The sequence below is a fragment of the Dendrobium catenatum genome, unplaced genomic scaffold (genome assembly GCF_001605985.2).
Source record: "Dendrobium catenatum unplaced genomic scaffold, ASM160598v2 fragScaff_scaffold_1422, whole genome shotgun sequence".
Taxonomy (NCBI): domain Eukaryota; kingdom Viridiplantae; phylum Streptophyta; class Magnoliopsida; order Asparagales; family Orchidaceae; genus Dendrobium; species Dendrobium catenatum.
In genome coordinates, this window is record NW_021319884.1 from 150,558 (window position 1) to 174,679 (window position 24,122).

The 24,122-nt window shown below is 33.9% G+C and overlaps 1 protein-coding gene across 11 annotated transcripts in view; it reads right to left on the minus strand.

The window, feature by feature from the left end:
• Window positions 1-24,122, minus strand: part of LOC110103274 (fanconi-associated nuclease 1 homolog) — a 105,908-nt gene continuing 81,786 nt past the window's right edge. For 10 of the 11 annotated variants that reach the window (XM_020831924.2, XM_020831920.2, XM_020831919.2 and 7 more), the window contains 3 exons: window positions 14,413-14,686; window positions 14,090-14,323; window positions 1-707 (listed from right to left, as the gene is read on the minus strand). In XM_020831924.2, the coding sequence (XP_020687583.1) occupies window positions 258-707; window positions 14,090-14,323; window positions 14,413-14,686 (958 nt within the window). In that variant the 3' untranslated portion in view covers window positions 1-257. Of the gene's footprint in view, window positions 708-954; window positions 1,199-14,089; window positions 14,324-14,412; window positions 14,687-24,122 lie in introns of those variants that run through there. The other variant, XM_020831927.2, reaches the window with a different exon arrangement.

Below are 24,122 nucleotides of genomic sequence, written 5' to 3' on the forward strand. Positions count from 1 at the left end.
AACGTCTCAACTCAAGCATCAAGAAGCCCACAATTACTTAACCGATCACAAGAATACAACTCAGCAGTCCCCATATTAAAAAGAAAAAAAAATCCCATTAAAACAGTTAATAAAATTTGATTAGAAGCTGTTCTAAAAAATAAACCAAATGCCATCAGCATGGCAATCAATGTAAAAACCTAAAATGAAATTAAATCCAAAAAAAGAAATTGAATGAACAATAAAATACCAACAGGAGAAGACTTGAGGAGGCATCATTATGATTTAGGAGGAGGACTAACTTTGCACACCTCTGCGTCGAAGCCACATTCCATGAGTGTTAGAATCCACGCCCTCTGTTGTTCAGAAAGTCTATCTCTAGGACCTTTCACCTCGACCAGCTTGGCTTCACCTCCATCCATATCTCCTCCACGAAAGCGCCAAAGCAAGAGGTCTGGCATGCCACTCGACCAACTCTTGTAATCCATTGCAAGATGCCTGCAAAGCGAAGCGAGACAACGGCCTCCGACGCAGGAAACTGCAGCGCGCAAGTCAGAGAGGGGAAATCTATCCCAGTTGACACCGTGGCAAGCTGTTCCCTTGTTCAGTTGCCATGAAGTGATCAACATCTCCTCAGCCATGCCTTCATAGATCTTCTGAAGGAGAGACTCTATTGAACTCTTTCTCATCACATAGAAATCATCTGTGAGGAGGTCTAGTGGAGCTACCTGCAACAAAATGATATAAACTCAACTGGAGACTAAGGAAAGGAAATCGAATTCTCTACACTCTGGGCAATACAGTCAGACAAAGGCTTTTCATCAATTGAAACAACTGCTGCTATATAAAAGAAACTTCAGCAAATAAATATCAATAGTTGCTCTCCATCAGACACGCTCTGCGTAACATAGCATCAGACACGCTCTGCGTAACATAACAATTATACTTACTGAAGCCGTTGTTTGCAATCTGGAAACGATGCATATTTCAAGAACAGACGAAAGAGGCCAAACAATGAAAGAAATTAAATACACTTACACAAACATAGTAATTTTATAGTGTAATATTACACAAACACCACTATTTATACTGATTCTACTATAGATAGCTCGTGTTTCTTCTTTTAGACTTAACTAATCAAATGATTGAAGAATTTCTCCTGGGATTTCCTACTAGGTATCGATGCTGAGATTCTTGCGTTGTATGATTGTGGCTGCCACTGCAAAATAGGACATAACAACCTTTTCATATTTCAGCTAAATTAGAAGAGCTTGTTCATAATCATTTACTTAACTAATCAAACAATTTTTTACATTTTTATAACTACTAGATTGATTAAATAACAAACTTGAATAATCTGGTGCTTGATTTATCCTTGATAAATCTTGGCAACCCTTTTCAACTTACAAATCCTACTACAATAATAAGAAAATAAAAAGTACCCATATTTTATCAACCACCATTGCAAATCAAAATAATGCTCTTATTTCTCCCACATCTACCATAAATAATATACAAGTTCCTCATATTGTAGCAAATATGCTATCAATTTATAAAATCACTAAATAACACAGCTGTAAGGTAACCTTTTTCACTACTTATTTGTCTATCTCAAGAACTCATTATAGGGAAGACGATTGGGCAAACTAGAGAAAAGGATGAGATATACTATCTTGAAGAAAAAATCTCTTGATAATCCTTAATCACCTTTCTCAATACCAAAATCATTTGAGAATTTCATTATAATCTATAGCATCCCTCTTCCATAATCTTAGTGTACATTTACATCTCCTTTCATAATATTAACAATAATATAAGACTACTAAAATTTTGAAATATCATTTTTTTTTTGTGCAAGTGATTCTATATCAGCTACTCTTTTCATGTTAATTTATTATAATATTTAGAGACTCAAGAATCTTTAATATTTCTGAAAGTACAGGATTTATAATTTTTATTGATGATTGCACTTAGATAATATGACTATATCTTACTAAACAAAAAATTTAATATCAAATTTATTCTCCCAACCTTTATTGTAATGATAAAAAAGTAATTTAAAATTAAAATCTAGATATTTCTCATAGATAATACTCATGATTATTTTAATAATTTTTTTATCTTTTTTCTTTCATAAATAAAGTATCATTTCACCATTATTCCTCCTGTCCTGACACTTCCCGATGAAATAAGATAAAAGAAATAATATATTTTTTAGCCTTTAGCAAGTCACTACGACTATTTATTATTATTTTTTAAGTCACTACGACTATTCTTTTCTAAATCAAGTTCAAAAAGATATTGAGGGGGAAATAATACTAACCACCTCATATCTAACCAATCAAAGACACCTGAGACTAATCAACTTCAAAAACCTCTCAACTACCTTGCGAAATTCCTCTTTACAAATAACTTAAAATTTCTCCAAAAAAATTTGGATGCATTGCTTCTGATCACATACACAAATATTAGGGTAAACTTAATCCTAGAACACTAATTGTCTTTGTAAAATATTCATTTTCTGAAAAAGGATATAACTGTTATAATCCAATCATCAAAAAATTCTTCATTTCAAAATATGTTTCCTTCGATAAAAATAAAAATTTTCAAGTAAACTCATCTTCAAGAGAAAAATATCCAACTAGAAAATAAGTTTAATAAAACGGCTTGATTCGATATGTACTTCCTGTGGGATCCGAAATTCGGATCCGGCCTCCGCCCGCTGTTGCTTTTCTTCTTTGGGGGAGTTTTAACAAAATTAAAGTTCCAAGGTAAATTTTGAAAGACAGATGGATTTATAGATAAGACACTACCTAGAGATTTCGCCCTCATTTTGCGAGGACTTTATGATCTGAGTTCTGGTTTCCTATAGGCGCAAGCCCTATAGTTAATTACCCCTCCCGATAACGAGAGAGAACTTTTATTAAGGTTAGTCGTCAATCAGATACGTAGAACGTGCATCTGGCATATAGTAGCAGCATGAGTTTAAGGAATTTGGGAATTGGGTTTGGATTTGGGAATTTGAAAAAAGCTGTGTATTTTAAATGGAAATTTCACCACCTTGCACTTAAAGAAGATGGTGGGGAATGGATGATTGACCCGATCAAGATCCCATGGTTCCGTCATCTTGGGCCATCATGATCCTTGGTCTACTTAGTCAGAGATAGTTGACCCAACTTGATAGAAGGATCCTTGTCAGCAGCCATAGATTGCTTCGTTCAAGGGTACCTTGTAGACCTGGGATGAATATTTGCCTAAGAGGACATTTAAATCTACCTTAGCTTACAGAGGACTTTGTGCCATATCGACCATATCTTATTGATTCATATCTCAAGGATTTGATACCACTAAGGAGAGTATTGGCTTTGGCCATAATCGGTATTTCGTGGTATCATTTGGCGGTAAAACCACTCGGTTCAGAGGGCCCAGGGTCATAACCGTTTATCCAGCGGTACCATTTGGTCAAAACCACCGGTCAGAAGACAATTATCACGTCCTTATTGGCAGGAGATTGTTTGAGAATGGATCATAGTAATATTTTCGACTAGAAATTTAGCTCTATGTGAGCTAAAGTTATATTTGAATTTGTCCACCTCGGCAAACTATTGCGATGGGTGGATGGATTTTGCTTCAAGCGTTTGATAAATTATTTCAATTTTAAATATTTTAGAACTTTGGGATTTTGAATTTTGGGTACTTGGGTGGCATTGGAAAGTGTTTGAATCACCCCTCCAGTTGAGATAAACATTCAACGAGGCCATCATCGGGGTGTTTGAGGTCATTTTCATTTGTAGCTTGAACCTTGTCGACCCTATCAACTTGTCGATAGGGGATCGGGTTTAATAGGCTTTATGCATTTGTTAGTGAATTCTCATTGTTATAGGCCTTGAATGTCTAATATAAATGTATTAAAATAAATATATCAATCAATGTAACCATATATTTGTTTGATGGTTCAAATCCTATCGACTCCTATTGATCCACATAGGAGGGTCATGTTCGAATAAGAATTCACTTTTTGACCCGCGTAGCATCCCTAGACGTCATCTGTGTACCAATAACACGCTCGCCAAGGCCTATGCGGGTGTTTGGGGGCATTTTATAATTGATTTTTGAACCTTGTCGACTCCTATTTACCTGCTTAGGAGGATCGAGTTCAAATTTATTAACCCGAGCAGCATCCCACGATGTCGCGTGTGTATTTATAACAGGCTCACCGGGGCCCATACGGGTTTTGTGATTACCCTTGCCCCTTTTATGTACCTATGTGTATACAAATTACGGTGTATGTATGGGACACTTTTTTTGTAATATTTAAAAACACCTTATGTCCGCTTGCATAGATGTTGCGGATCCGGTGGCGTGTTATTTGCTGCTTTGTACAGGTAGATTGTCGTGCACTACTTGTCTCTTTCTGTAGGTAGATTGTAGTGCACTAACTAATCTCCTACTTTGGATCGTAGGAGCTTGCACTTGTCGTATTCTTCAAGCAAGTTGTTGTGGTCTTTGGTCTTTTCAGTACATCCGCTACTGCTGCATGTAGGTAGGTAGATGTATTCATCTACAGGATGAAATTGACTACATGATATTGCATTTATTGAAGTCTTTCTACATATACCCACATATAGTATATGATGCTCACATATGTATTTGTAGAGGACTTATATGGTATATGATGTTCACATCTAGTATGTATGGTGGATCTCTTGCAACAATTTGAGAGCACTTACAATTATTATATTTCTTTTACACCTATCCACAGACAACAAGTTGAATGTGTAACGGGTCTTCTACCACTATTCGCATATGTCTGCATTTATCACTACTCTTCTATAATCGTGTAGGATGAGTTTCTCATTGCAACTCGTAGGCACTTTGCATTTGCTGCATGTTCTTCTACATAGCATCTTTGATGTGCATCTGCATTCATAAGAAACTTATATGTATTGCGAACTTTCTACCCTTACCTGCGGAGGTTTTGTGTATTTGCTTATACCCTTTTTAATCCTCATAGCAACTCCCACTTGTATCTTCATGATACTACAAGCTTTTGTCAGTGTTTGCAAATGAATGTATTTTCCTGTATTTTGATGTTTAATGCAAGGTATCATTGCACTCTTCACCGATCCTCTCATACAAACTAATCAGTGGACTATTATATCATTTGTACATTAACTAGCAAATTACTATATTCACTTGCGCCTTGGCTTTTACTGTACATTGGAGACTGGTATCCTTGCTTGCAGGGTTCATCTGAATGTTGCAAATCAGATGCATCATTTGTAGGTGATATATTTGTTAAAGATCTTTGCTCCTTTAATTGCGATCAAATTATATATCTCCTTTGATTTTTATTGCTTGTGAAATTTGGATGTTGACGAGTTGTATTCTTTTTTGTTTATGTTGATCAATGCTTGCAAGTAAATCACATATCCTTCATTTTTGTTGATGATTGCTTGCAACCAAATGATGATTGAAATCTTGTTCATTATGAGTTCCTTGTTGTTCATCCAAGTCCTTACTTGAATTCAACTACTCAAGTCAAGTTTGAATCAAGTTCTTTGTTCATTTGAGTTTGAATTCAACTAGTTCAAATCATATCCAGTTGAAGTTCAAATTAAGTCCAAGTTTGAACTCATTAGATTCAAGTATGTTTTGCTTTGTGTCCAAATACAAGTTCATTTCATAGTTCCAGTTCAATGTCAAAGTTCTGGTTTTGCTTGAGTCCAAATAAAGTCCACAATTCCGCTGTCAACTTGTCTAAGTCCTTGTTCAAATTCACTTTAAGTTCAAGCCATTTTGGGGTTCATTTAAGTTCTAGTTTAGGTTCAAGTTAAATTCAATGTGATTTGGTCCAAGCTTAAGCTTCAGCTTAAGTCCACAGTGCAAGTTCAAGTCTTCTACTTTTCAAATTCCTTTGTGTTTAAGATCATTTAGGTCCATTTGGTTCAAGTCCGAGCTCACAAGTCCACTGTCGTTTAAATGTGTCCAATCAAGCTCAAGTATAGTTTCATATTTACTAGAAATTTCGGTAGCCTCCCGGCACCTCCTCCATTTAGGGGAAAACTACGGAAAACTGGGCATTCCCACCACGCTAAGAAAAGCATGTATGATAGGTGTCCTCGTTTGAGGAGACCGCGTCCGTATAATTTTTCGTCCCCCACCACGCTAAGAAAAGCATGTATGGGTACTACAAAAGAAAAGCAGTTGTTTCCCCTCAAGCGGGTACTTATGGGTATTCCCACTTCGTCATACGCATCGCACCGGATTCCCATCCCACCATGGTAAGAAAAGTGTGTATAGGTGATTTTCTGGTGCGCTACAAACTCTGGAGAAGGGACTTTAGGTTATCACCCAATTCGGCCTGGAGATCGGGCAAGGTAGGGGGGCACTCTCCTCTATTTCTCTCTTTCTTCCTCTCTCTCTAGATCAAAGGAGAGAGCAAGGCTCAAGTAAGGGAAGGAGGTTCGAGGATTTCGACAGAGAGAAAAGTGTGGGAGAGCTGGAGGTCATGAGGATTGCGAACAGAAGGAAGTGCCGCGAACGAGAGCTTCACTCTAGTTTTAATAGCGCAGAAGGGGAGCGATCGAGGCGAGTAAATCTCAGAATGGCGTCGAATGCACAAGTATGTTGCACGATTTCTAGAATTTTAGCGGGTTTTCGGCTTGATTTCAGTGTTATGTCCGAGGGTTAACAAATCCCCCCCAACAAATGTGGTACGTGTCTAGAGCTAACCACGTTTGTTGTATGATTATTAACCCCGTGGATCTCTAGATATTTATTCTAGATGTCACACTAGGGCTTTCATTTAGTGGATCTCCAAAAGTTTGCTTCGAATTCACACTAAGATTTTTCTTCCATAGATCTCCAAGAGTCCATCTTTGTGCCTTCATGGATCTTTAGATGCGCTTGTAATATTCAGTATAGTAGATATATTTGCTCTTGGTCAAGTAGAGATCCATAGGATAGAGATAAAGTTATTTGCTCTTGGTCAAGGAGAGATCCATGGGATAGTGATAAAGTACCTTGTACTTAGATTCCTAAAGTTTCACTATGTACATCGATGGTAGTATGTAGCACCTCCACTTTCCGTTCTTCCTTTATCATCGATGTCATATTTGTTTCAGCATTTTCATAACTGCTCGCATCTTTCTCTGCCGTGGTCATATATGAATTCAATAATTCTTTTATACAAATGCAGGTTTCATTCAGATTTTGCCCGAGCTTTGCAGATCTACCAGTTTGCAGGACTCTTGCTATTTCAGGTTTTCTACAGTTACTTTTGGGCTCAGGTACACTTTCTTCCCTTCTTCTTAGTTTTGATTTTATGCTCGTATTGACAATGCTTTGTATTTTGTGCAGCTTACTACAGAAATAGGATCCAAGCTCTAGCTAGTTCACTGCTATACGAGGCTTCAGTTTTGATATGTTTTTACTTTATTTGTGCAGTTCCTTTTCTTTCTTTAGCTGCTTACTGACATTTTGTTGTTCTACATAGGTTTCAAGAGGAGCGGGATACTTCTTCATGAGCCACATCGGGAGACCTTTGTTTCAGGTACAACTTTCTTTTTATAGTTTTACATAAATCTGCATAATCTTTCTCTTTCTTACTGACACTTATAATGCTTTGTGCAGGTCCCAGAAGTGCAGAATACCTGGTCTTTGACAGGAGTGGAATGAAGCTACTGACTTCCTCTTTAGGCATAGTTTAGGGAACAGATTGTAGTCCTCTATGGAGGACATTGTACTTTTCCTTTTTCTTTCAGCTGATGTAATCTTATAAAAGGATGTAATCTACAAATTTGTATATGAATTCTGAATTTAATAAAATAAAGTAATTTTATAAATTCAGTTGTTGACGAGCTCTCCTTTTACTGCTACCGAGTTTTCTATGATTGTACTTTGACTTGTGCTCATGGTATTGTAAATAATTTTAAATATTTATTTGAAGATCTCGGCATGCGATTCGATGTCGACCCAAATAAATATTTAAAATGCCCCAAGTCTTTAGGGACACTTGTAGATATCATTTAGGATATTTCTTTTTGTAGCTTTAGCTTTAGTCCCGAGATTTTGATCTCTTTTGCCCTATGCTTTGTGCTGCAGATATTGATGGAGGACTACCTGATTTATCAATAGTGATTCTTTAGGAGATTTGTGTTCCTTCGGCCCTACACTTCTTGCTTTGGCGGGCTTAATGAAGGGGTAGATGCCGGTGACCTAAATCATTTAGATTTGTATTAGGTCGGTGGCAAGAAGTCATCGGTCCAGAGCTTTGTGCATAACGGACTTGTTGATGACAGAATCCACTTAATTCGGCCTTAGGCTTTATATAAACTTTGAGATAATTTTCTTCGGTCCTTTGCTTTGTGCTTTAGCGGACTTGTTGAAGAAGTATTCCTTCGATCCTCGCTTCTTGATGATTTGAGAATTTATTGAAGGATTTGCAGGTATTTGATTCGATTGATAGTATCAAATGTGGGTACTATCTTGATCCTTAACAACTTGAAGAGACTTCAATTTGAGTCACTTGAGTTCATCAGATTAGTGGAGCTAAGATTTGATAGCTTTTCATCCTATGGTATATGAGATGGGGGTTCCTCTACTATAGCCTTTCTTATGGCGTGTTGAGAAGATGGAGCTTCCAGCGATCCGACCATATTTGAGCTTATTGGATCTGACCTCTTACACCCACTCGGGCTTCAGACTTAAGCTATAGGAAATGTGCTTCCCAATGCTAATTTCACTGAAGTTGATAGATTTGGAATTCTCCTTTGTGGTTGAAGATATAGAGCCCACGTACATTCATTAGTTGATCAAGATCCCTCTTTTCCACTAGAACTTTGATTCTCTAGTCATTTGGGATAATTCAGCGGACTACGATCACTTGAACTTATAGAGTCAAATTAGCCTTTATGCTTCCTACAGTCCCTACCGATGGGTTGACGAAATGGAGGTTCTGCTACTATGGTCTTTCTTATGGCGTGTTGAGTAGACAGAGCTACCAGCGATCCAACCATATTTGGGCGTGTTGGATCCGGCCTTTTACACCCATTCGAATCTTAAGCTTCAGGTTATTGAAAGACTTCAAGCTGTTCTGGCCCAATTTGTTGGAGTGTGTAGTCATAAAGGTCTCTTTCTTGACTTTTAAAATCTTGTTACATTGGAAAAGGTGGTGCCTCGAATTTTTTGAAGATCACCTGCATATACTTTGAAAAGAAGATTATTGTATTCTTCAACATGAAAGAATATTTGTATTGATAATTTTCACGTATATGCTCATTTCGTATCCCATCTCTAAGGGTCAAGCGACTCATCCACCTAAGCATCTCATCTCTTCAACATTTAATGGCCAACATTCGGCACCATAAAGCATTAACTGATATATGAGATAAAAAAAATATTATAGATGAAGAAGAGTTTGCGGATGGATTTGACATAAATTATGAAGATTCTTCATAAGAAAATCAGAGTGATGAAGAGCTTGCATTAGGTTTTGATCCTAAGGGGGTGTTTCATGTTTAAGTGAGTTTATTTTGAATCTTGTGCTCCAGTAATATTATCTTAGAAAAAATCATCACGATCATAATTGACAATATTTTATCATTTTTTATCATTATTTATAATTTTAAATTATTATTTTTTTTATCGTTTTGAGGCTTACGTATCAATCCGCCTTGAGGCTTATGCCTCACCTCGCTTAGATGAAATGCCTCGATTCCTGATTTCACCTTTTAAAACATTGTACTTTACTAATGAAAAATTTTAAATTCTTATTCTATATGCTGATGATATAATTATTATATGTGGTGATAAAAAAAAAGAGACAAACAATGAAAAAAAATACGCTTAAAACAATTGAAATCAAAGAGCTGGATAAACCCAGATACTTCTTGTGTATAGAAGTTAATCAAAATAAAAATTTTTCTGAAAAAAAATGATATGGACATACTACAACAACAACAACATCAAGCCTTTGTCCCACTACGTGGGGTCGGCTACATGAATCTTTTTTCGTCATTATGGACATACTAAAGGAAATAAAACTGATTGATTTCAAACCTTGTGAAACTCCAACTAAATCAAGTTAGAAATTGAATAAAAATAAAAATAAAACATAAGTGGACATGGTATAATATTAAAAATTGGTTGAAAAATTAATCTATCTCACACATGTCCTAACTTCTCCTTCATGATAAGTCTCATTAGTCAATTTATGCAAAAAACCAAATCGCCTTACTTTAAAAGTATTTATAAAGTTTCAAGGTACCTTAAATAAAGTTTCAAAAAATTGATTCTCTACAAAAAAAAAAAAAAAACGATATTTTATAAATTGAAGATTACATTGATGCTAGCTTGAAATATCACAAGTGAATAGGAGATTCACTTCTAGATATTGAACACTTCTGGGAGAAAATCTTATAGCATGAAGTAAGAAGAAACCTATTGTTTCAAGATCCAATGCTGAATCTAAATTAAGAGCAATTGCCAAAGATATCTGCAACCTTCAATAGATTAAAACTATTATAGTAGATTATAAATAAGGTGGGAAGAGGCTATGAAAATAAATTAGGATAATAAACATACCATCAATATTGCTCATAAGTTACCACAACATGATCAAACCGACATGTTGATATATTCACGAATAGATTTTGCAACAGCACATTCAAAAATATTATAAGTAACATTAGGATGATATATCTATAACCTCTAGTTTCAGAGAAAGTGCTGACCGGTCAAAGGGCCTAGTGGGGATCAAAAGTTAGCAAGCTTAGTGGGGCATGCAAAAACTGCCTGACAAGCAAAGAAAAAGCCACAAATCCCTCGTCCAAGTATGGAAACACCTCTCCCAACAATCCATGAAAAATAAAGGGAGGAAGCCTCTGACCACTCATGTGGCACCAATTGGCATATTCGATAAACCCTTAAGGAAGTGGATAGTTAATGGGCCTTTATTTTATTTTTTTGAGTTATTGTACTTAATTATTTTTAATTATTACCTATGTAATTTTGTATATAGAAACCCACTGAAGGAATCAACAACTCAAACTTCCCTAGCTAGCTCTTTCTATAAATAGAGAATATTAAAAAAAAAGCCAAACAAATATATACCAAAAGAGCGAATCCTAAAACTACTAATCTCAATCAAGGATTGAAATTGCACAACCGAATATTGAGATAGCTTTTTCTCTGAGCATATGCCTCAAGGCATTTTGAAGAAACAACATCAAAATTAGACAATTAAATTGATTAAGAAATATGAAATAATAAGTAACACACTAATATCAAAGTAAGATGTCAAGATAAGATCATAAAAAGTAAAAAAGTAAAAATCATAAATATTCATACTATATTATAAGCACTAAATAATAAATCTAACACACTCCCAATTCAATATAGAAAAATAGTCTAAGATCACAGTATATGAATTAAAAAATTTTACCTTTCATCAATTGAAGAAGAGTCTTTCATTATAATTAATTGATTTCTATCAGGTATCCACAGTTACCAACGTCCACTAAATCTTCCTTATAAACTTTAATCTCAACCATTTTCTCTTCCTTAATCAATAAAAATCAATAAGAATATTAATTAAATTTTAAGAGAATGAATATATTGATGAATCTCTATTATATAAACTCTTATACTAATTTTTTATAGTACTTTATCATTCACTTGTATTAGCCTTATTCCTTCCTCTATCAAAAAAGTCAATATTTTTTTTTTATTTTATAATTGTAAAGGTATAACTCCATTTTAATCCTCCACCAACCATTCATCATCCGATGGCACATCATTATTAAGTTATGGACAGTCTTCATCATTTGGTGGCACATCATTATTAAGTAATGGATAATCTTTATCCTCGAAAACTCTCTTCATCAAATGTCAATATTTTAATCTCTTATCATAAATAATATAAACTAATGAGTTTATCTTTAAAATAGTTAACTGACTTCATCTCCCATTATGAACTTTATAATAAGTACTCCAATTTCACTCAAACACTTTTGACGAACAGTCAACACCTATAGAATTTCTTCCTTTGGTATGAATTTTGTTATAAGTACCCTAATTTTGCTCACACCTTAATAATGATCATTTAAAGCCTAGTACTTCGATTGCAAATATTTGTAATTCAAGAGTATAATCTCCAAATTAAATCTGCCACTCAAAAAATTAATAAATAAAATAAAATTATCATTGTATACAAATTAAAAAAAATTAACATGTAAATTAAAATTTTTAAATAATCATGTGATTCCTAAGACTAGAGGTTCTGTCACGACCCGGCCCGGATGCTCGATCTACGAGGCGGGTACGGAAAGTCGGACGATAAAATTCATTAAACATAATACTACAACATTCATGATAAAGAGCCACTAAAACACAAAAATCTATATTACCTGTTGTCATTTGCACATCGTCTTCTGTAAACATGCTCTTCTCTTTCAGCCATTATTTCTTTAGGAACTTACCTGAAACATTTAAACTTGTGGTTTGAGTTTACTAAGTAAACTCAGTGGGTAACTATTTTTTTCTTTTTGTATACAGTTATGGGTCAACACCAAAAAGGTTGACAAAATTCATGGATAAATGCCCTTAGTTTTGGGCATTGTTGTGGATGTTACAAGGATTGATATAATTATTGTTGGCAAGTTGTTGGTGCAAAGCTCCATTCTTGATTCGTTTGAAGCACTATTCGTGTTCATCAAGTGCCTAGTAATCAATATCTTCTTTTGTGACTTCAATATTCATGTAGTGCTCAAACAAGATTCGTACAAGTCATTATTAATTTGATAGCCACTGTCTCCATTTTTTTGACAGGGATAAAATCATTGTAAGAGGTGGAGTAATGATGTGATCCTGATTATTAGCTTAGTAGAATAATTAGCCTAAGTGTGAGCCTGGCAAGTCTATAAATACCCCAATTAGAAGGTAGAAGGCATGATGAAAATGAATGTTCCCCTTACAATCTTAGTTCTCTATTTTATTTCTTTTGTTAAGTGATAGAGCAACTGAAAATATTATAGATAGGAATTTATTTCCTATCAAAGTTGGGATCATGTATGACGGCAAAAGAAAGAAAGTAGCATCATCAATCAAATGACAAAAGGAATAGATATAATTACCTATCTAGAGCATCATCAATTCCATTAGAAAATATACTGCAAACCATGTGTGGTCTAAATGCGAGATGTGTAAACCCCATTGAAGTCTATGCATAGTTCATCAAACATATTTTGAGTTCAATTTGGCAAAAAGGATACCTCGAACAAGTTTATGATGACATCTACAACTAATTGGAAATGACTTTCTTTCCTTTCTACAAACTTTTGCATACACGCAGGTGTAGCAACCAACAGGAACCACGACACGTTCTAGAGCTCTATCTTAATTGAATAGCATGCAATTTTGCAATCCACAGACTGGCGGGGTGTCTCAATTAACCTGAAAACTAAATAATACTGAAGCAAGCATTAATTTACATGGTAGTAAAAGTAGCATCTCACCTCTAGTGAACCTTCGCAAAAGTATATAATTTTCAGGAACTAGAAATAATAAATCCGACATATAATTTGCTTTAATTCCAATTACAACAGCTGTTGACACTGAAACCAGCATAAATAGCAGATTGCATTGGAGAAGTTCAAGATAAAACAATAGAAGTGCAACATCCCTAGTAATGTTTGTATGATGATTTGCTACTTTTAAAATACCAGTCATTCCACAAATTTCATATGTGAAGGAAATGCAGATCGGATATCTTTCATGCTGCTATCATGAAACGAGCCCATTTACGTGACAAAACTAGTGACTTTATTTTGTAGAAATAGTGTAACATTACCAGATGGTGCCGAGGACAACCAACACAGTGGTTTGTATGATGAAATGCATTCTTTTAAGGAATAAATGGCGAAGATGATGAAAGTGAAAGAATATACATAAACAAAAATAAACTACAGAAGGAAATCCACTACTTCAGGCATGAAGCAAGATGAAGCACATAAATGCTCATTTCCTAGGAAACCTCATGTCGCAACGGAAGATTCAATTTCACAAGACGGTAAAACAAGCACATGTTTTTTTAGGAATAAACATATACCTGAAACATTGATTGAAAGACATTTGGCACATCAGAAAAAATGACATCCCACATGAGCAGTCCAAAGATAGTCATCCAAATGCCACTTTCAGAGTGGATGCCAAGCCATCCACCCCCTTCCTCAGCATAGTACTGTAGGGCAAGTTGCTCAACTTCACATAGTTCATCATCACAGCCATAGAATAGACTCTTTAACCCAGTTTCATTATTCAGAGGCCTTCCTACGATTTTAACCTGTTTAGGATCCAGCAGGAAAGGAAAACAAGAAAGAACATCCATCAAATTCATTTATCAAATTTATGAGTTGAAATTCAAAATATTACTTCTTTAATTTTCTGCATAGCAGTATCAGCATAGCTGGGCATTTTCCATCGCCGTGGCGGCCTCCCTAATCGTAAGACTCGTCTTTGTAATGCCATTTTAGAACCAGCACGAATGCAAGGATCTCCCACCCCTTTTTCAGCCACACATAGGCTTTCATTGAAGTAGCCCAGATGTTCCAAGTCAACAGAGAGCCTCAGGGTCCAATATCCACGCCTGCTGTCACATATAGTTCTCTTTAACAGTTGCCTCAAAAGCCTTGTAGCATCATCATACCTAAAAATAAAAGAAAAACCTTCAGCATATGATCATAAGTGAGGTTTTTGAATATTTAAAAGACAAAGTTAGAGCATTTATTTTAGAGAAGTACTTTTAAGAATAAAAGGAGAGATTGATTGTGATCTTCTCCCATGATTTTTTTTTTATTTTAAGAAAGTATTTTTAAGAATAAAAGAATAGATTGATTGTGATCTACTCCTAAGAATTATTCTCCTATTTTGTTTCCTAAATTTTAGGAAATAATTAAGCAACTTAATTATTTCCTTTATTAGAACTTTTTTAATATATATATATATATATATATATATATATATATATATATATGTGTGTGTGTGTGTGTGTGTGTGTGTGTGTGTGTCTGTGTAGCACAGATTTTTAACAAAAACAATAATGAATTAACAAAATCTTCATGGTATCAGAGCTAGTTCTCTAAACATTAAACCCTGTAGGCCACCTCACTCTAGAAGACTCTTTCTGGATGTCTTTTCTCTGGTTCTCATCCTAATTCTTTCTAACTGATTTTGCCAGGTCAGTGTTCGTATCGACCTTCTTCTTCTATATTTCTAGCAACTATATTCGCTTTTCTCCCTCATCTTCTTCTTTGCAATACAAATTGGCCTCATTACAAACTTTCGACATCATGGCACCAAAATTAAAATCAGGAAACAGTTCAAAAATTCCAAACCTTGGTGGCAATGATTCTTCTCCTATTCCATCACAGGACATGAATTAAATGGCCATAAGTATTTGCAGTGGTCACAACCTATTTTGCTCCCATATCTTTTTGCTTTTTGCTTTAGTCATAGATGTTCTCACTAGACATTTGCAAGAGATTTTACCCTGGTATATGCTTTTTGCTAATGATATTCTTCTTGTTGCTATTCATTTGTGGTAGCAGCTATTAATGACCATGTCATGTTTCATCAATTCAATAAACGATGACAAGGAATTTCTTGTTATTTGGGACTACAAAAAATATGGGATGGAACCAAAGAGACATATACCAACTCTAAAACTACTTCAAAATTGTTTCAAGTTAAATCAGTACTTCATAACTTCCACCAAGGAGAGCAGTCTGTTACTCAGTATGACAATACACTCACATAGTAATGGCAATAACTTAACTTATTTGAAACTCACTCATAGATATGTCTTTAATTCGATCTATTAAAGTTAATTCTACAATCATCTGATATAATTTTACAGTTTCTCCATTTCCTTTATCAACTGAACATTCCAAGTAATCATCCAGTTTATTATAATTCCTGTGGATTTGTGAATCAAAGCATCGCCCACAATATTAGCTTTTCTAGGACAACACTAAATATCCACATCATAATTCTTGATCAGCTTTAACCATCTTTTTTGTCTCAGATTTAATTCTTTGTATGAAGAAATATATTTTAAGTTTTAATGATCAGTAAATATTTCACATCTTACCCCATACAAATAATGCACCTAATTTTTTAAAGCAAACACTACTGTTGCCAGCTCTAAATAATGAGTAGGATAATTTCTTTCATGTGATTTCAATTGTCTCGATGCATATGGCATCATCTTTTTTTTCAGCATTAAAACACATCCTAATCCCTTCAAAGAAGCATTACTGTAAATCTGAAATCCGTCTGGTCATGATGGAATTGCAAACAATGGTGTTGTAGTCCGATGCATCTTCAATGCTTGAAAGCACTTTTAACAATCTATAGTCCATTCAAATTTAACATCTTTTTTCATCAACTTGGCCAAGAGCAGAACAATTTGTGAGGATCCGTTAACAAATCTCTTATAATATCCAGCCGATCCCAAGATGCTACGAACCACTATAACATTCTTTAGTATAAGTCATTCCAAGGTTACTTTCTCCTTCTGAGGACCTACTAAATTCCTTCACCCTTATAATATGCCTCAAGAATTAATACTTCTTAGCCAAAATTCATATTTTGAATATTTTACATACAATTGATTTTTCCTAAATATTTTCAAAACTATCTTTAAATGCTCAACATGCTCATCATCTGTCAATGAGTATATCAAAATCTCATCAATGAAATAATCATAAATTGATCTATATAATCACTAAAAACTCGATTCATCATATCAAAAAAAATAGCAGAAGCATTCATCAACCCAAAAGGAATGACTACGAATTCAAAATGACCATATTTGGTCCCAAAAACTATCTTGCATTTGTTTTTTTACTCTAACTTGATGATAACCTGATCTCAAATCAATTCTGAAAAATACATTAGCGACGGCTAACTAATTAAACAAATCATTTATGTGAGGTAATGGATATTTGTTCTTGATAGTCACTTTGTTCAACACTCAGTAGTCAATACACATTTCCATGGATCCATCTTTCTTCTTAACAAAAAATATATGTGCACTCCAGGGTGAATTACTAGCCCTGATGAATCCCTTCTCCATTAATTCCTGCAATTGAGCTTTCAATTATTTCAATTCCTTTGGAGTCATCTTATAAGGAGATTTGTATATTGTTGATGTTCCTTGTAGTAATTCTATATCAAATTCAACTTCCCTTTTAGAAACTCAAAAAATTCTTCAAAAAATACATCTGAATATTCTGATACCACAAGGACATTCTGTAATGTCATATATCTTTATTTAATAAATTCATTTTAACTAAGAATACTGACTCACCCCTCAAATATTTATACATCTTTATTGCACTAATAAGAGAAGATATCACATTCTAGTCACATGGAAAGTAGATGTTCTCATTCAGAAAACTAAAATTTATCCTCTTCTTACAACATTCAATTATGACAAAATATTTAACAAGTCAATCTATTTCCAAAACGATATTAAAAGTTTCAATAGGCACTAAAATCGACTTTGTTGAAAATTTTTAACCCTGAATATCAAGATTCATAGAACACTTCCTATTGGCATTATACAATCTCCAATAAGCATCATAACACATAATGCAAGTGTAAAGCATACAATCTCAAAAAATAAGTCAAAAGGTGCTCTCTCCATTAAGACTGAAAATTCGTTTATAGCAAAAGATGTTAATGTTAGCCTCAAAATCCCTGAGATATCTCAAAAATCTGTGGCAATTTTCTTCCTGGGTGCTGACATAATGAGGTGTATATTGAGATGGAGAAGTAAATTCTGTTTCATATTGCATAAATATCATTAAACCTTCGATTCAATTGAAAATTTTATCTTAAAGAGCTAATTTAGCCCATTAAGAATAAACTAATCTCTGAACATCATCACAAAATCATTCCATTGTGTTCTTGGGATATGCATCAATCCAAATTTCTCTTTATGCTAGGCTTGCCACCATCTTTCTGTAAAACCCGAAAATGCCGTTTTAGACCTCGCACGCTTTTCAAAGCACCGCAACGAGTTTTAAGTGAAAAATTCAAGGTTGTCGGATTTCGACGGGCAGCTCCGACGACGATTTTCCGGCGAGAAAATTTGAGGAAAATGTAGAGGAGGATAAGGAAAGTCAAAGGTATGCATTGGAATCTAATTTTTCCTTCTCATTCTCAAGATATTTGGAAAGGAAGATTCTAGGGTTTTGTTTAAAAAGGAATTAAGATTTAATGTTTATTTGTGTTAATGATTTCTTTATATTAATTATTAGGAATTAAGGTTAATGTTGGATAAGCGGAATTTGATAAATGATTAAACAAATTAAATTCATATTTTTGTAATTATGAAAAGAAGAGAGAGAGTGTGAGAGAAAGAGAGAACTAGAATAGTTTAGAAAGAGAAGGAGAATTTTGTTTTAAATCATTTTGTAGATTTTTTTATGAGAATTTAATTCTTATAGGTGATAATTGTGGTAACCTCGAAGGAAGAAGAGCTAGTGTGAAATCGAATCCCACGGATCAGTAAGTATGCATGTTTCTTTATTTACATGTTTCTTTATTTACAGTAATGAATTTTGTTTCTGTCTAGTTATATGATTTAATAGATCAAGCATGTTTAGAAAATATTCACTTTTGTTCAATGTTGATCATAAAATTTATATGATACATCTTGTGACATTATTATGCAAAGTTAATGTATTATAGAGATGAAATGAAATGAAATGATATGATATGATATAAATGTTATATTGAATGCTTGAATGTGCATGCTGAAATGATACAGCTCACCCCCTGATGGTACTAGCTGGGGACGCTGTACTCGTGCACGTTAAAATGATAAAGGATATGTAAAAGAAAATGGTAAAGGAGTACCTTTATGGTACGAGACGGTGGGGTGACGGATGTAATAATATTTATACGAAATGAGAAAGTTAAGTATATTGATATGAATATGGAAATGAAATGAAAAATACGGCTTTATGATATGATATGTTTAATGTTATGTTAGTATGAAATCATTTTTATGTTATGTTCATATGAAATTGGCATTTAGCATATTTTCACTTTGCCTTGATTATTATAATTTAGAATCGTGTTTTACTTACTGAGCTTCGGCTTAATGTTAGTTGTTAACATTTTTTTTCAAGTAAGTTTAAGTAAATCAAAATGAGTAGAAGAGGCGGTAACATATACCGTAGAAGAGGAGCGCCTGAAGGAAGGTAACTTTATGAATATCAATGATTTTATGTTTATGTACTTTCAAATTTGATGTTTTAGAGGCTCTTTCAAATTATTATGGAGATAGATTTAGAGATTAGATAATTTAACCTACAATCCGACCTTTATTCCCGCCTTGCCCATGTGAGCTCATCGGGCCGGATCGTGACAAAAGTGGTATCAGAGCAAATGTTTAGAAATATTGATCAATATGAAAGAGCCAATAGAATGATTATCTAGGTTAGTTAAGGTGTAGTGTATATGTTATAGATTGCTAATTTTGTTTGATTGCGTTACATCTTAGAGCCATGTCCCTGAAAGCGATGGCACTACAGGAGAGATTAGGAGAGAAATACCTATAGTAGCAGAGCCTTCGAATAGTAGCATCAATGCTACTATGGAATCTTTTGCACAGATGATGGCAGCTATGACCCAAATGATAAAGGGTACTCAGACTCAGGCTGGAGGCAGTGGAAGCACTGTAATGGACAAAAACCTGAAATTATTCCAAGACATGAAGCCTCCATCATTCATAGGAGGCGGACCCATAGAGGTGGAGGACTAGTTAATGAGGATTGAGAAGATATTAGAAGGAATGCTATGCCCTCAAGATAGAAGGGTTACCTTAGCTGCCTATGCCTTCAATGGGAAAGCAGAGATATGGTGGAGTTAATTAGAAGAGACTTTTGGAGGAAGACTTAGCAGCCAAGTGACCTGGGAGGAGTTTGTCAAGGTGTTTAGAGACTGGTATGTACCAATGTCTGCTATGAGGCAGATGCAAGATAAATTCAATAGATTGGTGCAAGGTGATAAAATTATTACTGAGTATGATGCAGAGTTCACTAGATTTTCCAGGTATGCCTCACATATGATACCCAATGCAAATGCCATCGTTTCTTATCTGGATTGAAGGATGTCATTAGACAACCTTTGATTCCTTTTGGCATTGAGGATTATTCAATTCTGGTAGAGAGGGCCTGAAGGATTGAATCAGATTTGCAAGCTACTCAAAGGAGAAAAGATTTTAAAAAAAGGAAGAGTTCTGAAAAGGATATTCAAAACAATCAGACTGAGGGATCAAATGGGAAGAAGCCCAAGTTTAGTTCTAATGGAGGCAACGATGCAACTGTAAGTAAAGTCATGGAACCTTGTGCTAAGTGTGGCAGATTATATAAAGGTGAATGTCTGATTGGTTCCAACACTTGCTATTGGTGTCATCAGCGTGGACACATAGCAAAATATTATCCTGCTTTGGCTTAAAAGACTTCAGGAGAAATGAGATCAATTGAAGCACCTTCATAGAGGAATTATGGAAAACCCAAGATGATAGAACCATCAGTTACAGGTTCAGTGCAAAATCAATCCAGGCAGAATGTCAGACCATGAGTTTACACTTTGACTCAGCAAGAACCCAATGAATCTGAAGATGCTAACTAGGAAAATTGAGATGGCTTTATAGTTTATTTTAGTGACTTGTAATGATAAATTTGATGTTTTGGCGTTTTGGATTTAGTAGTTTATCTTGTTATGTCATGTCAGATGTTTTGGGATTGATTAGATTATTTTGCTAAGATATTTTAGATGTTTAGTTTGTTTAGTTCCAATGCTAAAGTTTATGTTAATGAAACGGAAACTGACAGTTTATTTTGCAATTAGAAGATGTGTAAATTTCGGGGACGAAATTTTTGTAAGGAGGTGAGAATTGTAAAACTCGAAAAATGCTGTTTTAGATCTCGCACGCTTTTCAAAGTGCCACGACGAGTTTTAAGTGAAAAATTCAAGGTTGTCGGATTTCGACGGGCGGCTCCGGCGACGATTTTCCGGCGAGAAAATTTGAGGAAAACATAAAGGATAAGAGAACTCAAAGGTATGCATTGGAATCTAATTTTCCCTTCTCATTCTCAAGATATTTGGAAAGGAAAATTCTAGGGTTTTCTCCAAATTTTGTTTTTCTTTTAAATTTCTTCACAAAAGTGTTTCCTAATTGTTTTTGAAAAAAAATTATGGAATTTAATTTAAGTTTTATAAGAAAAATTTATGAATTTAAAATTTGGGCTTTTCCCTAAAATTGAACTTTTTGAAAGTGCTTTTACAAATATGGTTCCTAATGGTCCTAAGAGGGTTTCTAAGGGTATAAATTGAGTTTTTATCATAAAATGATATTTCCCTAATTTTTAAAATTAATAAATCCAAAAACAATTACATTAATGTCAATTAAAGTTTAGGTTAATAATAGATTAAGGATTTATGTTAATGACATTCATTTATGTTAATGATATTGATTTATGATAATGATATTCATGCCACTTAATAAAAAGGAATTAAGATTTAATGTTTATTTATGTTAATGATTTCTTTATATTAATGATTAGGAATTAAGGTTAATATTGGGTAAGGAGAATTTTGATAAATGATTAAACAAATTAAATTCATATATTTGTAATTATGAAATTAAGAGAGAGAGAGTGAGAGAAAGAGAGAAATAGAGTAGTTTAGAAAGAGAAGAAGAATTTTGTTTTAAATCATTTTGTAGATTTTTTTTTATGAGAATTTAATTCTTATAGGTGATATTTGTGGTACCTCGAAGGAAGAAGAGCTAAGTGTTAAATCGAATCCCTCGGATCAGTAAGTATGCATGTTTCTTTATTTACAGTAATGAATTTTATTTCTCTCTAGTTATATGATTTAATAGATCAAGCATGTTTAGAAAATATTCACTCTTGTTCAATGTTGATCATGAAATTTATATGATACATCTTGTGACATTAATATGCAAAGTTAATGTATTATAGAGATGAAATGAAGTGAAATGATATGATATGAATATTATATTGAATGCTTGAATGTGTATGCTGAAATGATGGAGCTCACCCCCTTATGGTAGTAGCTGGGGACGTTGTACTCGTGCAGTTAAAATGATAAAGGATATGAAAAAAGAAATGGTAAATGAGTACCTTTATGGTACTAGACAGTGGCTCCTGTGACGGTTGTAATATTTATACGAAATGAGAAAGTTAAGTATATTGATATGAATATGGAAATGAAATGAAAAATACGGCTTTATGATATAATATGTTTAATGTTATGTTAGTATGACATTATTTTTATATTATATTCATATGAAATTGGCATTTAGCTTATTTTTAATTTGCCTTGATTACTGTAATTTAAAATCATGTTTTACTTACTGAGATTCGGCTTAATGTTAGTTGTTAAGATTTTTTTCAAGTAAGTTTAAGTAAATCAAAATGAGTAGAAGAGGCGGTAACGTATACCGTAGGAGAGGAGCGCCTGAATGAAGGTAACTTTATGAATATCAATGATTTTATGTTTATTTACTTTAAAATTTGATGTTTTAGAGGCTCTTTCAAATTATTATGGAGATAGATTTAGAGATTATATAATTTAACCTACCGTCGACCTTTGTTCCCGCCTTGCCCATACGAGCTCACCGGGCCGGGTCGTGACACTTTCTACCTCGCCTTCCAGAACAAAAGTAGCCAAAACTACCTTTCTGTTATTAGGACAAATCATACCATCCAAAAATTTTTCAATCTTCAACTACCAGTCCTTAGCTATGGTTGGACTACTTTCACTTTTAAATATTGGGGGTTTGAAGGTCTGGAATAGTCTTAGATGTTGATCGATCCCACTGCCAAGTTCTGATGAAGGTCCACTATTGGATGATGATTTCTCTATAGATGCCTTTTTGTCCATCACTTGTGACGTCAAATTTATAATATCATGAAATTCTTTTGACTTATTGACTTAGCACTCTCATTTATTCCGCTTCTCTCAAAGTTATTTTTAACTTGCATTTCTATTTATGTCCCCCACTTATGATATCAAATTTATAATATCATGAAATTCTTTTGACTTAGCCTGTATGACTAGCCATTCAGTCTTTTTGGCATTTCTTCATGCATGATTATCTGAAAATATACGTTATAAATAATTTATATAATATATGTGATCAATTTAAAGAATTAAATCATATTATGTGTATTACACGTATATGCTTATTCAACTCTGTCAGAATAAATGAAAAATTCAATCCAACCTATAGATATATATATAAATCAGATTCATTTTAATCTCATCCAACTTAAACTCAACTATGCTTCAAGTGATTTAGCTTTAATGCTAATTTCTGTCACATCCCATTTTGATCCTCCCTTCAATCAGCTGAAAGGAGAATCCAAATAGATATACTTCTTACTAACACCCATCCTGACTTATTTTTGTCAGGATCGAGTGAGCAGAAGGTAGCCTATCCAAACTATCTCAACTCAACAATTTTTTCAATTTTTAAAATTTATCTATATATTTCATATTTGGAAATATATTCAAAACACATTAAATAAAACACATAGCTTTACTAAACTTTCAAATAAAGTTTATATACCAAAAAGCCATATTGTACAGCTTACTGCTGTGATTTTTATGCACACCAAATACATATACATATACAAAATACAGTCACCCTCCTAATAAGAGTCTCATTGCTAGTGAGCTAAAAACTCAATAAAATACATAATTCTTGTATAATAAATAAGAAATCTACATTCAACTATAAATGATATTTGAATTACTAAGAAAAAATTATAAGCTTTGTAAAGGATCAATACATACAATATTGCAAATCTCTATATGTATTCATTAACTTTTCACATATTCGTTGTTTGTTTATTTTTTGATAATTCAGGAAAGTCATATGATGGCTATACGCTTTTGCAATCAAGGTTGGATCTGAATTTTTAACTTTAGAAGAGAAAGTGTGTCGTGTACCTCGGGTATGGTCTTTAAAGCTTACCTCATTAGATTTTTCTCCTTTACTTGTGCGGACCTATCCCTTATATATGACTTTTCTC